The following is a 17,550-nucleotide window of genomic DNA, read 5'->3' on the forward strand; positions in this document are numbered from 1 at the left end:
TAATCCCAAACATCTGGACCAGAACCTTGTTACACTAACACAGCCATTTCTCTCCAGCACTCACTCTCTCCAACATGCAATTATTGGAGGATCGAAGGTACGGCATGTGTGGGCGATATAGCTCAAATAGAGCAGCCGCAGTGTTTAACAAACATCTGAAATGACTGCATACGGCTGGTCCCATTTTTGTTGGTCCAATTTGAGGTGATCCAGGGCTGCTGAAAAGTTCCCTCACAGCAATAAGGCGACCTGACTTTCACAGAAGACTGGGTGATGAGAAAATAGTTATGTGTGCGGTTCTCAATCTGACTCATCTCCACTTCAGTCAGGACTTAAGCACTGCTGAGACGGAGAAATGTGAGGCACTATTATTTTACCTCTTAGTAAGTGAGCACCGTGGTTTCTCAACAGGGATGTGGGCTCCTGCCTTGTACAGCCCACAGCCAAATGAAAGAGAGGTAATAGAGAGAGAGAGAGAGAGAGAGAGAGAGAGAGAGAGAGAGACTTCACTTCTTGTCAGACAAGTCTCTTCCGGCCACCATTTGCTTAATGTTCTCAACCACCATTTCCACGTATCCATAAAGACTGAAAGTGCAATATCAGCTTTTCCACGTTACTCTCTGTGCAAAAGAAACTGTTGGACATACTTACACAACTTTTGAAATGTCACAGACTTATGTCATTAACACAATCCCAAAAGGTACATCACACTTAGAAAGACAGAAAGATGTAATAATGTCATAAACAGGGAGGTCAGAGCAGGTTCAGCGCTGGGCAGATGCCTGCTAAAAAGTCAGCTCCTTCATTCAGGTCATTTAAAATTAGAGCTCCTTTACTTCTGTCTACATCTAGTTTACATGTCCCTCAATCATTTCCCAATGCATGCTTTATATAATTAGATTCTTTAACAATTTCTTGTTTTTAAAATACAAACGCTACAGTGTCAAACCTAGCTTGAAATTACCTGCTGTCCCAGCTAACAAAGACACCCCAAAAAATAAGTGGAGATGGATGTGACAATAAAGTTTGTAAGGCGGCATGTTTTTGAGGGATTATTTCCTGACGGAGACTTCCATTTCCTCCTGTGGCTGTCAGGTGATTGACAGTAAACAGAGCATAACGTAATGCAGCGCTGATATGAAAACACTCAACTCAGGCACAATGAAACAACGATAAAACAGAAACTTTGACAAAACCAAATTAAGGCTTCATGTTTACTGTGATGGATTGTCTAGCTCGGGCAATTTTCAAGTCTGTGGAACTAGTTTCTCATACTGTACAAAAATGAATGGCAGCAAATGACTTCCTCTGAAGGCAGGGAAACGAGCCTGATATGTCCAACTACGCTGACTGTGTGCAGACACCAGCAGGAATAATGTAAAGGAGAAGGGCAACCAGTGATTCTCAACCTTTTTCATAGCAAAGACGCCAAATTTAGTACACATTAGGGCCACGGACCCCCGTTTGATGAGATTTTGTCTCTTGGACCTAAATCTGAGATATTTTTTATTGTTAGATATGATTTTGTCCAGAATTCCATGACTATATGTATAGTAGACAGAGAGATATCAGTTAAACTATGGTCAAAATAGTAATTCTTCTACATTCTTTAATTGTGTTCATGAAATAATGTTGAAGTTTAACAATTCATCAATTTGCTGGGGACCCCCTGGAACCCCCTCAAGGACCCCTGGTGGTCCACGGACCCCACATTTAGAACCACTGACCTAGATGATTAGCACAAACCTAAAAAAAAAACAAAAAAAAAAAACACTGGTATTATCCTTTAACCCCCAGTTCTTGGCTGAAGAAGAGTCTCTAACCACTAGGCCACGCTGCCAACAGTCGTAGTGGTTTTAAAACTCACAGTGATGATGAACCTTCATTACCATTTGCACCACTTGCATGTACATGCAGTGGTGAAGTGTTTCATTGTGGTAAAATTAAAAGCAAGCAAAGTCAATAATATGGGTACTGGGGCCATCTCACCCAAACAGTTGTAATAATGAAGAGCACAATTCATTTATTGAAGCCTGTGGCCCAACTGAAAGCTATTTTCTAGCACTGAAAGTGTAATTTTATCAGTAGCATCACAGAGGTGGAGAGGAGGAAAGAGTATAGCCCTCTATATAAGTTACATTTAAGTCATATACACATCCGTCCAATATTCTACCTCATCACGTGCTTCAATCATGCACTGAATCAATCGTCAACAGGGCAATGATTCATCTGTACAATCATACTTACAAGTCAATGCAGTTTTCAGAAATATAGATAATTCAGAGGTGGAAATGATGATGCATCCATTTTAGAAAACAAATTATTAGCTGATATCCATCATTCAGTATCTCTGCAATATAGATGATAACTTCCAAAACTATACTATACTTCAAAAAGTACTATATTCTGTTCTAATGTTTTGGTGTGGATATCTTATTTTGGAAATAAGACGCCATAGATAATGTGATTTTCGAATGGCCCTGCAACGTGTGAAACAAGTAACCAAGTTGATATTGGTCTTACCCAGTCATAGAGAGAGGTTCTGTATCACCTGAGGTTTCGCTATGAGTCCGAGGGGAATTTTATGTCAAAAATAACATGCCTGGTGCTTTAAAAGGCAACACAGTATATTTAATCTTTTAATTTGTTATATCTGAACAACAACAGAGGAAAGAGGATGCAGCAGATGTAGGCATGTGTTAGAGCCTGTTGTCAAAGCTGACATGGCATATGCACACTTCTGGATTACGTAAATATCTACAGGTGTGAAACCACAAGCGTGCTTCATGCATCACGCGCAGTCCTATATGTAATCTATTCAATTTCTTATCTGCTATCTGCTTCTACTTTTGTATTTTTTGCGATTATGGAGGCTGCAACAAAATACCAGGTCAAATCATTCGAAGAGTTTGTTCCAAAATAGGATATCCACCATTTGAAAAAAGTGTCACCTACTCTTACATTACGTGATTGATAGCTCATAATTAGTTAATGCTTAGTAGAAAAAATGATAACACTTTCACAGATTGGATTCTCTATATTTAAAATACTGAATGTTTATTTTTTCCCCCCTAAGCGTTTAGTAAATGAACTAATTCCTTGTATGCAGTGTAGTCAGCATATAAAAGAAACCTTAACTGATTCTAAACACAAAGCGAAACCCATTTCTTGTTAAAACCGCCTACATTTCCTGCTGTTTCTCCACCGCAGAACCAAAGTTGCAACTGAAAAAGTTTTGCCTGTTTGCTACAGAGGCCGGCCTGTGAAAGGTGTGGTGTGGCTGGTGTTTAGTGCATGCATGCGCCTTTAGCCCAAGCATGCCACTGACCTTCTGCATAAATCTCCACTCAAAGCACTGGAGAGATCCACCAGCTAGCAAGTCGTCTCATGTGGTTAACTCAGCTAAGTTCGTATCCAAGTTGACATGGAAACTAGTGATGATGCATCGTGCCACCATAACAAAGGAGAGAGAAAAAAAAACATTAAAAGTGTTTTTTAAGAAGAAAAATGAAAGACGTTTGACACAGTGGATGTTACAAAACCGTGTTCAGGCCTCTCGGTGGTGGAAAGTTTCCACTGTTTGCTAAGCGACTCCACAAACGAAGATCTGAAAAACCCTCAGCGCCGAGGTCACACCATCCACCTCAAAATGTTCAAACTTCATCTTCTACATGCTCATAAAAACAATAATGAGCTTGTACTCAACGTGTTGTATGTGTGTGTATGTATTTTCCCTGTGGCTATTTACAATATCAGCTTATCGCACCCCCTCAAAGTGACAGACTTCTCAAGCTTTGAAACATTCTTTAAAGCGGCACTTCACAAAAATAAATAAATGGAAATACAATCTGATAGACATCATCACACATATTTTCCAAAATGAGAAGTATCTAGCAGAACTTGCTCTGTTTTAAGAGTTGCTAAGTTTATGAGTCTGACATTGTCCACTGACTGACTGATGTAACGCTGGACCCTTGTTGCATTAATTAAACTTCAGTCAAATAATATAGTTAAAGTCCCAAAGCCTCAGTGAGGAATACTGTTGAAAAAACATGTTGATGTTTTCAGTTGTTTTATATATGACCTAATGACTGTACCAAATTATAAGGGGAATAAATTACATCCAAGGTGAGGACAAAATAGGTTTCAGGTGAATTATTTAAAATCCCTTTAACATGTTAAAGGGGAATGTTAATGACCTACACTGTAGCTGAACTAATTAACCAACCTGACCTAATCTAAAACAAAATAAAGGAAATACAGTAGAATCACATGTAGTATTTTTTTTAAATGAGAAAAGTATAGTAGTGATTCATTATGGATATGAAAAATAAAAACTGATATTATCGATTTAGACATTGAGATGAAGCTTTTGCGTGACTGTTTTGTTCTCTTGTAGATGGATACTGTACTGACCTCCTCTTTGTCAACCAGCCTGCTATTACTGATGTCATCCATTTTGTAGCGACAGTGGTCTTTTCAAATCTATGGAAACCAATGAGACTGCAGCATTCACCTCTTCTCAATGGCATCCTCCACCATAAATTGCAGGTTTTCATTCTCTGTTGGCCTCATGACTTTGACTTTGAGAGGAGGGATGGGATTAAGGGCGCTGACAGAAGTGTCAAATTGATGCTGTCTTCTCCCAGTATTTACTACAGTATTACTACAGAGAATGACTGCCAGCACAGCTATGGATGGCAGCAACTGTATAGTAAAGGGAAAGCTATTTTGTCTAAAAATACGAAGGGAGAAATAGGGTAAATTGTCCAGATGGACTGCTGTTACCATGTGTACGCAAACATCCATTTGTGCAAGTACCTCTACGGCTAGGAAGGAGATGCACCTCCCGAACACAGAAAAGACGAAAAAACACACACAGAAACACACCAACTCACACACACTCACCATCATCCCCCACACACAAAGACAAATGCAGACACACACACACACACACACACACACACACACACACACACACACACACACACACACGTGCACACAAACACATAAGCAAATATTCACACAAAATTGTATACACAAAAGAGACACAGGCGCCGAGGCAGGTCTATGTGGTTGCACCCAAAACCTCTTTTATCTGGCATTTCATTAAGAATGTATGACTGTGATTTTCATATAATGTGTGTCATATCACAAAGTGGCAGGTTTTCCAATTGTTCAATAATGATCTATTTGCCAATTCAATACTGTGGAAGAAGAGATGGCAGGCAGACGTAAAATGAATAAAACATCGAATGGAATGGTCGTGACAGTTCCATCTCATAGTCTTGTTCTCTCTCTCTCTCCCCCTCTTTCTTGCTCACTCAGAAAGTCTCTAAGAAGACTTGTGTGCAATTGGGGTAAAATCAGTATTTGGACGGATGCCTGAGTTTGTGTGCACCATGCATTTCTCTCTGTTCTCTTTATCTCACACTAGACGCCTACGATGCACCACTTTCACAAGCAAAGCAAACGTCTTCTCGCATCTGCTCTCTTGTTTGTTAAGATAGTTTACTGGCAATATCCATGCTGGCTGATACACACTATATCCATGGCTAATTAGCTAATGCCATTGGAGTCCAGAGCCCTGAGCTAAATATAAATATAGGACGCAAATGCAACCTTTTGAAGTGCAAATACACTGTAAGGTACAGTGAGTTGGGGGTGTTAATGCATCTTTAAAACAACGGTTCTCATGTCTTTAAGAAGGTGTGATCATCTCGTTAGAGAAAGGGAGGCAAAGCAAAGGGACAACAAGTCTGCTGTGAAATGAAGAGGCATCAGGCATTACCACTTTTAAACTGTTTTTTATTACGCAGATTTGAAATAAAAGAAGCATTGTGACACAAACTGATGCTGCTGGCAAGGAAAGAAAGGACCAGCAACCAAAATGTAAAAAATAAAGCAATCATCATCGTTGTGGTCATCATCATTATTATCAAACCAAATGAAAAACAATGAAATTAAAATAAAAATACACCTCCATCGTAAGAAGCAAAAGTGATCTCATTTCTTTCATAAATAAGGAAACCTGTCAAATGGCTGATGGGCAACTAGCATAAAATATAAGTCGATAACCATTTAAAATATTTATCATTACTGGCTTTACAAATAAAATAACTACAATTGGCAGGTTTATACACAACTTAAAATGTTATAGTTCCGTAACAACTAAAACTGAAATTATGCTACAGTAAGAGATAAAAACAGATGTCTTTGTCAGCAAAATGCATTTATATTAATCACAAAAAACTTAAAAAGATGAGATCAACACAACCGAACACCTACTAGAAAATTATAAATTCACTGTAATGTGGATGTGATGGCTCCATTCACATATTTCATTAGTTCATCTCTGCATGTTGAGGAGGCAAAATTGACATTTCTGACCAGACAAAATAAAAAAAAGGGGAGGGGGGCATTTTGAGGCAATACCTTTTTTCACCTGCAACACTCTATCTCATTTTATCTCATGCCTTTTTTTCTCTCTTTCTATCTCTTTCCCCTCTATCTCTCACCTGGCTCTTTCCATTTAATGATCTGCAGGACACATATTCTGTATTCGGTTTTAGATTGAACTTTATTGGAAAAAACACACCAGTGAGCACAGATTTAATGCAAGAACGAGTGTGTGAAATACTCCTCTGAAATCCAGCTGCACAAGGCTGTTAAAATTCACGAGAAAGACTCAACACTCAAACACTGAAACACGCCTGCACGCCAGTGTGTGTGCGTGCACACACATACACATGCACACTCACAAACACATTCGCACACCCAAACACACGTTATGAATGGGGTGCATTCTAACGTGTCCATACACGCACACACATGCACGCACACACACACACACACACACACACACACACACACACACACACACACACACACACGCACACACACAATACACTTTGAGATACAAACTGATGACTTACATGTAATATTAAAGAAGAAACAGATCTATCTGGACTTCCAATTCCCAATTTGATCCCATAAAAGTGATATTTACAATCACACTGTGACAGCTCAGCAGACCTCAACAGGTCTTTAATATTACAAAAGATTCTTTTGTTTTGTTTCCCTTCCCCACCCCGGCTTTTTGTATTAATTTGCAGGCCCCTTAAGCAAAGCTACTGTAACATCAAGGCCTGCGCTGAACCTACTAGAAGTTAATATCTCCCTACAGTACAGGGCCCAATGCTTATTGGCAAAAAAAAAGTAACAATTTAGCAAGCCAGAAATAAATAAAACAGCAACAACAACAACAACAAAAAGAAAAAAAACACAAAAGGAAATTAAAATGATTAAAGAAGAAGAAGAAGAGTTTTTTTTTTTTTTTTGCTCTTCTCATTCTAATTAAAGCTGGATGGGGTCCCTCAGGGGACTTTCATGGTGACACAGAAGAGGAGTGCTCTACAGCCCGGCCTGTATAGGAAGGGGGAGAGATAGACACACAACTCAGAGGGAGGGGGAGGGCGGGGGGGGGGGGGACTTTTATAAGTGCTTGGCAAATAGAAACAGCAAGAGGACCGCTAGTATGGTAAGTGGTACAGACAGTAGTCATCCAGTCAAAAAACTCTGGTCACAAATTCATCTAGAAACTGAGAGAAATAATAATTACACTGACAAAAAGGTGGTGGTTGTGGTTGTGGTGGTGGTGTTTGGGAGGTGGAATGTGTGTGTGTGTGTATGTATATGTATGTATGTTAAGTGTGTACTGTATGTATGTAGGTGTGTGTGCATCAGAGGGGGGGGTGGGGGGGGTCGGGGTGGGTGAGAGTAGACTCCCCGGTGTCGTATTTGTCGACAGCCCACGATCTTCAGTTTCAGGTGAGGTAGAGTGGCTTGTCCCTGGCTATCATGGTGCCACTGGGAAACAAACAAGAAACAGCGCCAGTTAGATCACTAATGACTATATAACTATAAAATCTACAAGAAAATACCAATGGCATGTGTTGAGTATTTTTCTCAACCATAATGGGTAGCTAAATAAAATCATGAAATAGAGAGAATATGTGATGTGCTCGACATAAAACTTAAACTCCATCTGGTGCCGACTCAAAAAACATAAACTATAGAAAAATGGCTGAAAGGGCTGAAATGTGTACGTTGCTGTTGCTGCTGTGGAAATTAAAGACCGTCATAAATACATACTACAAGAGTGTGGACATTTTTCTATAGCTATAAATAATAAAATCAGCAAATCTTTTACATTCCCTGTTGGCCACAGCTAGCTATGTTTAAATACCCATTAGATAAGGATGTGTCAAATGTTTCAGTCACAAGGCTTCTATCATATTCTGACCCAGTGCTGTAAAAGAATTAACAATAGTATTTTAACACAGCTAGCCATGTGGACTTTGAATATCTTTTAATGTTGCAGATTTATGCAGGATTGAACAGCCTGCCAAACCGTTTAGTACAATAACGGTGAAAACTTCTGTTAGGAACATCTGTTTTTTACTGCTATCTGACAAACACATGACAAGCTCTATTATCTCACCATTACCTCTCCAGCTGTCTCCCCTGTCTCACTGGAATGAAGCTGACATTTTTCAACACTTATATTTAAAGCAGAGGGAGACTGCTGACATGACTGTATATGATTCTTTCCATGGGAGTTCTTGTCTAGACTTTGATTGGACCTGATCTAGCTGGCAAATTTCAAACTGCAAAACTTTAGTAAAATTGTACAAGGTGACAACACAGAGTCTCTTGGCCTTTCTTTCTTTTTCAAATAATATGTTGTCTTTTACTAAGAGAAATCTGACAAAAAAAAAAAAGTTAATTCACTTGCATTCAATTCATTGCACTTGCGTCCCTTCTAAATGTCATTCAAGCCTGTGTGATTTGGTGACTTGCAGCAAGATCATTATTTTGGTTTGTGGAGAAAAGACTAGCATAAAAAAATAAAATCTTTTCTGTTTCCACTGACCTGCAGTGGTTGCCACACTCCCGATTGCAGTATTCACTGTCCCAGTCGTGGCTCTGAGCCACTCCGGGGCCGGGGCCAGGGGCTCCTGGGGACTGGGAACCCCCAACACTCTTCTGATACTCTGACTGGAGGTGGGAGAAACTCTGGAGAGAGAGAGAGAGAGGGAAAACGGGGTCAATGACAATAAATACTTGAAGCCAACATACTAGTGAATTAGCATAAACTGTTCCAGAGAGGCCCCATTATCATCGTCTAACTGCAACTGGGATAGTTACCTGCTGCCCAGGGGGCGGGGAGTGAAGAGAGGCCTGCAGCCCCATCTGGTGGGAGATGATTGGCTGGGACTGGACCTGCTGCATGCGGATAGGCTGGTTGAGGAGGGAGCTCTGGTGCAGGGAGAGCTGCTGGTGGGGGTGCAGGGGGGGGCTGATCTGGAAGGAGGAAGGGGGAGAGGCACTAATGCTGGGCAGCATCTGCGATTGGCTGAGGGTCCGCGACAGGGCGTGGCGCGGGGCGTGTCCTGCGTAGCTCTGCAGGTCGGTGAGGGGGAAGGCCCCGGGCCCCAGGTAGGGCGACGAGGGCTGGGGGGGAGGTGGCACACTGTACAGGGGCGGGTTGGCTGGCATCATGTGGGGTGAAGGCTGGCTCGTTTGGGCACTTTTTGTCTCCACAGGGTCGTTATATGTCTAGAGGGGAGAGAGGAGAACAAAACGGGTTAGACTCATCGCAACAATTTATTTGCCTTTAGGGATCAATAAAGTATTTGGCTCAATTAAATATTGATAATGGGCACCTTGCTCAAGGGTTTATATAACAGGACTTGTATTTAAACTGTAATGTATTTCAGCAGAGCTCTAATTCAGTGAATGTTGAAGTGGTAATCTGTGAGATTTGTATTTTTTATTTTTATTTCGCTGACATCTTTGGTGCTAAGCGGTCATTGCTGTGGTGTTTTTGCACTGCACTTCCCAGAGTTCACAGGTGGCGCTCTGTTCTTTGTCCATTCATCCACGGTGGCTATCGCTGCTCATGCTAACTACCCAGTTCTTCTTCTATTTATTCCAAATAAACTGCTATTGGGTTATATCAACTATTGGGTTATATCAACTGCTGATAGAGAGTAGCAAAACAGAAATGTATTTATATGAAAATGTTGCATATTATCACTAAAAAAAAAATCACTTTGTCCAATATGATAAAGAAATACTATTGGGGTAATCGCACACAGAATAAATATTGACACATACATACACTTTGTAGTTTTTGAAAATTAAGTCTGGAAGAAGCTGCATCTATGGAACTCTTTATTTTATTGGCCCTTCCATCTCTTCACATGTACACATATACTTGTGAGAACTCACCCCGCCCAACAGTGAACACACACACACACACACACACACACACACACACACACTTACTCTGCCCCTCTTTCTGTCTCTCTCTCCCTTTCTCTCAGTGGTAGTATATGTATGAAATACGTCCAGTCTTTCTCATTAACTGTCAAGCCTGCTGAAGTGATGTATGGCGGTCTGCTATTTAGTAATGGCTTACATCTATCCCTCAGAACACTGAAATAATCAATGGAAGGGGATGGAGGGATGAATAAAGCAGAGGGACAGATACATTTGCAGGGTCAAGAGGAAAATGAAATAGTGAAGAATGGGGGGAAAGGAGAGGGAGAGAATAGGAAGGTGTGTGTGTGTGGGGTGGAGGAGGCTGATTTCTTGCTCCCTTATTTGATTTTAAAGCAACATTTGAGGATGATGCACTGCAGTAAACTGAATTCCTATTTATCATGAGAAAATAAAAAAGTACATGCCATGGGAAAGTTCATAGGGATGTAGAAATGGAGAACTTATGAATTTATTGATGAGTCTAGTTTGGGTTTTTTTGTATATCGCATTCTGTACTTGGATTTTGTCTGTATGTGTCATGAAGTAAGTAGTTATCAAACTTTTTTTTCTCTCCTCCTAAGCAAACCGACATGCGTCACAAAACAAAAAGGCAACAGGTGCACACGGAAGATGTGAATCCTTCAAATGATGCTCCAATTACCTCCAATTCCACCCACCCCAATTCACTTTGAAAAGACTCCTTCATTGGTAATTAAAAAAGAGAGTCATTTTGAATCACGAGATTCAGCCCTGCATTCAGATTGGTTGGTCCTGAATGAGTAAGGGGTTTGCAGTTTTATTTTTGTCAGTCTCTTTTTTTTCCTTTTTTTTTTTTTTTTTTAATGACTGGCAATCTACCAACATACAGTATCAATCAAGCCTCTGTATAGGAAATCTGACATGAATGTCTAATTGCACCCAAGACAAGAGATGAGTATAGTCTTTAGTTGAAAGTATGCCACAGTGAAGAGGCTGATGAATTAACTATTCATGCCTTAATCAAGGTGCTTGTTTTCGGCCCATGAGCATGAGAGGAAGTGTGGCGCTGTGGGGAAAGGAGGAAGGGGAACGGCGAGGGGGAGGGGGAAGGGGAGGAGTTTGGTATATGCTAATGCAATTTAGTGTTGTGTTATCGAAAAACAATGCAGAAAGAGAGAAATAGATGCAGTGCGCCAAAGAGAACATACTGAAATACATCTATACTGTGATAACCATTGTAGAAGCCAGGCAGATGTGAGATGAGGTGGAGCAAAAGTGCGATGGTACTGCAGCAACCCTGCATCTGTGAGTATGATTTTTATACAAGTATGGAGAGAAATGTATAAATGCTCTGGGATAAACTGGAGAAACCTGCACCAAAGAGAGAGCAGTAGGTGTGAGCAAACCTCAGCCAACACATTAGTGGCCCATCAGGGTGGACAGAAACACCAGGAGGACAAATGGTAGGTAATGTCCACTTCTGCTGTTATATGTGCACCGAACAAACAAAGACACATACAGACACACACACACACACACACACACACACACTTACTTTTCATTTCTCCCCAGGTTGCAAATCGGGTGTGTTTGAGGCCTAATTTTCACTGTTCTCCTTTGAGCACACACACAAAGACACACACACACACACACACACACACAAAGACACACACACGCACATATGCACACACATACTACCCAGCTCCCCACCCCACCCACTGTCAGTGCAGCAAGCGGCCCCTTTCCTTGGGATAAGAGCGAGAGGAATTCTCCGTCTAATTTATCATCCCTTATATCGCCGCTGACCCATGTATATCAAAGACATGACCCCCGTGGTTACCTTGGAAACCAGACTGGCTCTGTAGGCGGCCAGGGCTTTCAGGTACTCCTTCTTAGCAGCCTCTGTTTTCCTCTTGTAGCCCTGCAGGAGCAAACACAACAACAACAACAACAACGATTGATTACAAGGTGACGCCAAAGGCTAAAATGACCCTACGGTCCACACTGACCGATGTGGATGAGATTGTGGGAGTCATGTTGTGGCTGCATGACCCAGCAGTGCACTCTGAGGGAAAAAAGAAATATTAAATGCATTCGATGGACAGATATCAATATAAGGGGACTTGACCATTAGCATGATGCCACTGCGTTTGAATCGGTCATTTCTTCAAAATAATCAGGATGCCAAGAAAGCTTGTTTGCAAAGACGTAAAGACGTAAAGACGTAAAGACGTAAAGACGTAAAGACGTAAAGACGTAAAGACGGAGCCAGATTTGGAAATGATATGAAGCTAAATGAGGAGTGAGGAGCTGTTTGTCATTTTGTGTACTGCTTTTCAGTCTCCTTCTCCATTAAGGCTGTTGCTCATCTCTTAATCAGAGCTGATGTCCCATCAAAGCATTCAGACGAGGAAAAAAAAGAATTCAAAACAGCATTAGCAAAGAGGCAATCTCAACCCTTCTGAATGAACCTCAAATGATGCGTTAAGACAGGGAATTCAAGTTAATGTCATCGTGTGTCAGTCATGGGCCCTTTATAGCTCCCTTTCCCTTTTTGATGCTGGGAAAACAAGTAGCAAAAAGTCCACCCTTAAATCGATAAGGAAGACTCAGATCTCAGATCCTCTCTGGAGTGTTTTAATATGAAGGAGACTGTGTGTGAACGCAGTGGGTAATTACTGATCCTCTATGAGAGACTGTCTGTGGCTCCATGGACGGGGTCACTTCTTTCAAAGAGGTGGGGTAGAATAACCATTAAGCATTCGTGTGTTGCCAAATGCACATAGGCTGGCAGGCACTAAGTGAACACATACAGTAAATAAACAGAAGTAAGTATAAACACACATACACATGCATGCACACAAATACACACACACAAAGGCAAACAAACAAACAAACTGGAATGAGGATGGATACAATCTCTTGCCCAAACAGCTGATGTTTATCCTCTCAATCATCTCTATTTACAATATTTTATTATTTCCCTTCCACAATAGCAATTCTGATATTTCTGGAAACAGAATGGATTACATGAGGAAGTCCAAACACAAGAATGCCAGATAGTAATAAGAAAATAAGCCTTGCATTTCCATAATGAAAACGGATAATCCCCATTAAGAAATTAATGGATAACAAAACACAACAATACACTGTTCCTGTTAAAGACAAAGTTGTGACCTTACCCCTCACCCCTTAAATATTGATAGAGCCATGGCTGCCTCTTTAATGAACCCCAAAGTACTCCCAGCAGCTTTAATTTCAAATTAATTTAACACAGCTAATGATTCGCGCAACGACGGATACTTTTAAATAAATTACCATGCCTAAGGATGTCTAATTATTCCAAAGTGAGTGGATTCATTAGCAATTGAAGCCGTCAGAGGCTGCAGGTCGGTATGAATTAAAAATAACAAAGCTGCGAGGGGAGAGCATATGCCTCCATCGTAATCCTGACACAGAGGTGTCCCGCCTGAATTAGCCCCTAATTGTACCTTAATGAAATGTTCTTGTTTGATAACCAGTTAATTACAGGAGACAATAACTCCGCACCCCGCTGACACTGAAGGGAGCGATTACCCCTCCGACCGACCGACCGACCGACCGACCGACTGATCGGTGAGGAGAGGAAAAAATGGGAAGGAGAGAAGGAGGAGGAAGGAGGGAGGAGAGGGGAGGGAAGGGAAGGAAGGCAGCGGAGGAGATAAGAGGGAAGGAAAGCAGGAAATAATTCAAAATGTGGAAGAGAAAGGTGGTGGGAGATGACATGATGAGAGGAGAGGAGAGGAGAGGAGAGGAGAGGAGAAGAGAGCTGGATTGGTCAGGGAGAGAGGAGGCGATGTCAAGAGGACAGATACAAATTAAGAGGAAAAAAGCAGAGAAAGAGAGATGAGTATGTGAAAAGGAGACTTAGACAAAGAGGCAGATAAAAAGACTGAGAAACAGATGGCTACTGAAAAGTTAGCCTAGACAAGGGGTTTGGTGCGAAAGCTTGTCATTTAAACAAAGTGACAATGTTTTTTTTTTCTCTCTATCTCTGACCTTTCACTGATACACAACTCCAACACAGCAGACTCAATTAAATAAAGCTAAGGTGTCTCCTCCCTCCTACCCACCACCATTATCACTGTTCCTCCCCACAGCTGTAAAACTGAGAATTGATCTTAATCTTAAATAACAAAAACAAGAAAAATGTTCTTTTGTGTTTCTGGGGCGGCGTTAACATGTAGTCACCTTGAGGAATAACACAGCCCAACTAACGCATTGATCTTGCACCACAAAGCAAAGGCCTTCGGGAATTAAAAAACGCTGTATAGTGTACAAGCTCCAAAACATCTTAATAAAAAAGAAAATATGAACATAAACATGAATAAAAAAAGACTTTGTTCTAACAATCTCAAGGACGGCACAGGAGAATATACAGCAACACAACCAAAGTGGGGAAAAAAGTGAACTGAAGCTGCACAAAAGAATCTCAAAAAGAACGCAAATCACAACAGCGAAACTTCTGATCGTTCCAGCGATAAAATACAGTAATGAAACACGCTGCCTTGAGTACTTTCATGTGAATTCTGCTTGACGTGTGTTTCAGAGGTACTATAGGTAATTGGAAACAGGGGCCACGTTCTAGTTAAAACAAAGCTGCGCGTAGGGGAAGGGCTGTGTTTACATTCTAGTGCTCCTGCATGGCTCCAGAAGGTCTGACTGTGACATTATGGAGCACACCTCATCAGTCCCATAGAGCTGACGTGACAGCCAGTGGTGGAAGAAACAGCATTCATCAACAGCTCAAGAGCAGGGAGAGATAGAGATCGGCTAGCTGTATATTGAAAACGTCTAAGGCATGAGACTTTGCGACGGAAAGTCAGGATCGGACATGCATGCATTTCAGGTCTGCAGTTGTGGAATATACAGTATGATAGAATGTGTTGTTATGCTGTGAATAGAGTTAATCAGTGTCATTGTGGAAACCAGGAACAGAAATTGAAATGTTTTTAAACTTTAATGAGTATTAACGTGGAAAAGCTGAATAGTTCTACTATGTAAATACATGGTAATCAAGTTTTATTCATTTGTTGTGTTAGAATCAGTGACAGTGCTAGTCATTGAGCATAATTAGAGTAATCACAGTGTTATTGCCCAGACAGTGTTACTATATTTCATTCCATAATGACATCATTACCTCTAGTTAATTATGTGCCTTGCGAGGTGACGCGTTTGATTAAACACATGAATGCACAACCAAATCAAAAAATTAGCTGTGGAGTGACACATTAAATAGAGGATTTTTAATGGTGGAATTGCCCTTTTGTTAGTCAGTCTCTGTTCCCAGGTAATACTGTGAAGGACAAACTGTGCATTTAGGAGTGAGAGAGAGAGAGAGAGAGAGAGAGAGAGAGAGATGGAGAGAGAGAGAGAGAGAGAGATGGAGAGAGAGAGAGAGAGAGAGAGAGGGGGGAATGACATCAACAACACCAGCTACAGCCCATTGCAGCTACAGTATAACAACCTAAGGTGAAAAAGAAGCCAGGACACGAGGGGTTAAGAAGCACAAACAATAACATTTCAGGAGCAGATGTCCTTGAGGCAAAACCAAGGACAAGGCAATTGCTAATCTTGTATTCCCAGCATGATCAAATCACCAGGCAACAGATATAAATAAAAGGACAGGAAATGAGGAATTCACATTCAAGGGTGTCAGCGGCGAAATGAAGATTCATGGTGAAGAGCCCTGGTGAAGGCGGCAAAAATTAACTGCAAATAAAAGGGACAGACGGCCTCCAAAGTCCAGCGTATAAAGTAGGTTTGGTGGGAGAAAAACACACCCATGCTAGATAGGGTCTAGTCGACGGTGGCTGAGGCTGAGGAGAATGGGCTGCACTTTGTCATGGAGACAGGTGCTTTTATTTGACACCCAATAGGCTGCGCCCCGACTGGATATTCTAAAAATATGAGTCTGCCCACGATCATCAGACTGTCTCGTTTTCCATTCATTTCACACCATCATTTGTTACCACAAACACATAGAAATCCTTTGACTTTGTCTGTTGGTGTGGAATGCAAAAATGAAATAGAAAATGTACTGGACAGGAATCCTCAAGACTGCAGTGACTGTTGATGCAATCCTATGCATAGGTCAAGGTGTAGTAAGATTAAATTGACTGATGAAGATACTCTGGCCAAACAGCTAATGGGAACAAAATGCTGACATCTTTCAACATACGCATGATTTACATTGCAATGATAATGACACATTTCTGCCAGTTGGTTTTGTACTGTAAGTGTATGAAATCAGGAATGTCTCATTTAGAAATAAATGTACAGACAAGATTTACAAATAGTATATGTCATGACTGTATCATCTGAATAAATGCTAAACAATTCCAATAATAATTTGTTACTTAATATGCATCGTAACATTAAAAAAACATGAGCTTGCATTTATTTACAGATTGTTCAATCTACATTTCCAAATCATCTGACGTGGATTTGGTTGCATTTGTTTCAGATTTTTGAGACATTTCTCACAGAGTTACCATGCATTCACACTGCAAACTTTTCGTGATCATCAACCGTCAACAATCAGATTCATGCAGAGTTCACGTGGTGAACTTTGACCTGCAAATTTGGATGACCGGCCAATATAAATGCTAGGCATGCTGACCTTTGAAAGAAAATCCAACATGGAGGAGTCTCTAATCGTGATTAGAATTAGTAATTGTGTTGCATAATCCAGTTTTATACAACAGAGTACACAATAAATGAAGAAAAGATCCAGATGCTAGCTAACTAGCATGCATAGCATCGCAGCTGAGTGGTGGCTAGTTAGCTATTTAGCTTTTAGCTATGACAGTGCTTGCTAGCCAGTGCCAGTGCAGAGCACTTAATTTAAAAGGTGGAGAAGTATTGTGACTGACCTCTCAATCAAGTTATGCATCATGCTAAGCTAACTTGGGTCCAATAAGTGTTGCCCTCCTCAAATGCATGAGAAATGGTTCAAAAATCAGAAAACAAATGCAAACCAAATCCAATCCAAATCCACACGTCAGCTAGAAATGTATACAATAATTTGTAAATAAATGGAAATAAACTCGCAGTTTCAGATGATGGAAGTCAGGTGGTATTTGTGTATAGGAAAATACATTGTGATCACCCTTGTTTATTTACAAGTCCTGATATATATTTGTAAATCTTGTTTGTGCATTTATATATGAGACATTCCTGATTTCATATAGGCTGTGACTG

General features: G+C 40.7%; 1 protein-coding gene across 3 annotated transcripts in view; it reads right to left on the bottom strand.

Moving 5' to 3' along the window:
• Positions 1-5,791: 5,791 nt before the first annotated feature.
• Positions 5,792-17,550, bottom strand: part of tox2 (TOX high mobility group box family member 2) — a 91,626-nt gene continuing 79,867 nt past the window's right edge. For all 3 annotated transcript variants that reach the window (XM_071903875.2, XM_071903873.2, XM_071903874.2), the window contains 4 exons: positions 12,149-12,229; positions 9,211-9,621; positions 8,936-9,078; positions 5,792-7,869 (listed from right to left, as the gene is read on the bottom strand). In XM_071903875.2, the coding sequence (XP_071759976.1) occupies positions 7,827-7,869; positions 8,936-9,078; positions 9,211-9,621; positions 12,149-12,229 (678 nt within the window). In that variant the 3' untranslated portion in view covers positions 5,792-7,826. The remainder of the gene's footprint in view (positions 7,870-8,935; positions 9,079-9,210; positions 9,622-12,148; positions 12,230-17,550) is intronic.

Source organism: Centroberyx gerrardi, chromosome 5, assembly GCF_048128805.1.
Source record: "Centroberyx gerrardi isolate f3 chromosome 5, fCenGer3.hap1.cur.20231027, whole genome shotgun sequence".
Taxonomy (NCBI): domain Eukaryota; kingdom Metazoa; phylum Chordata; class Actinopteri; order Beryciformes; family Berycidae; genus Centroberyx; species Centroberyx gerrardi.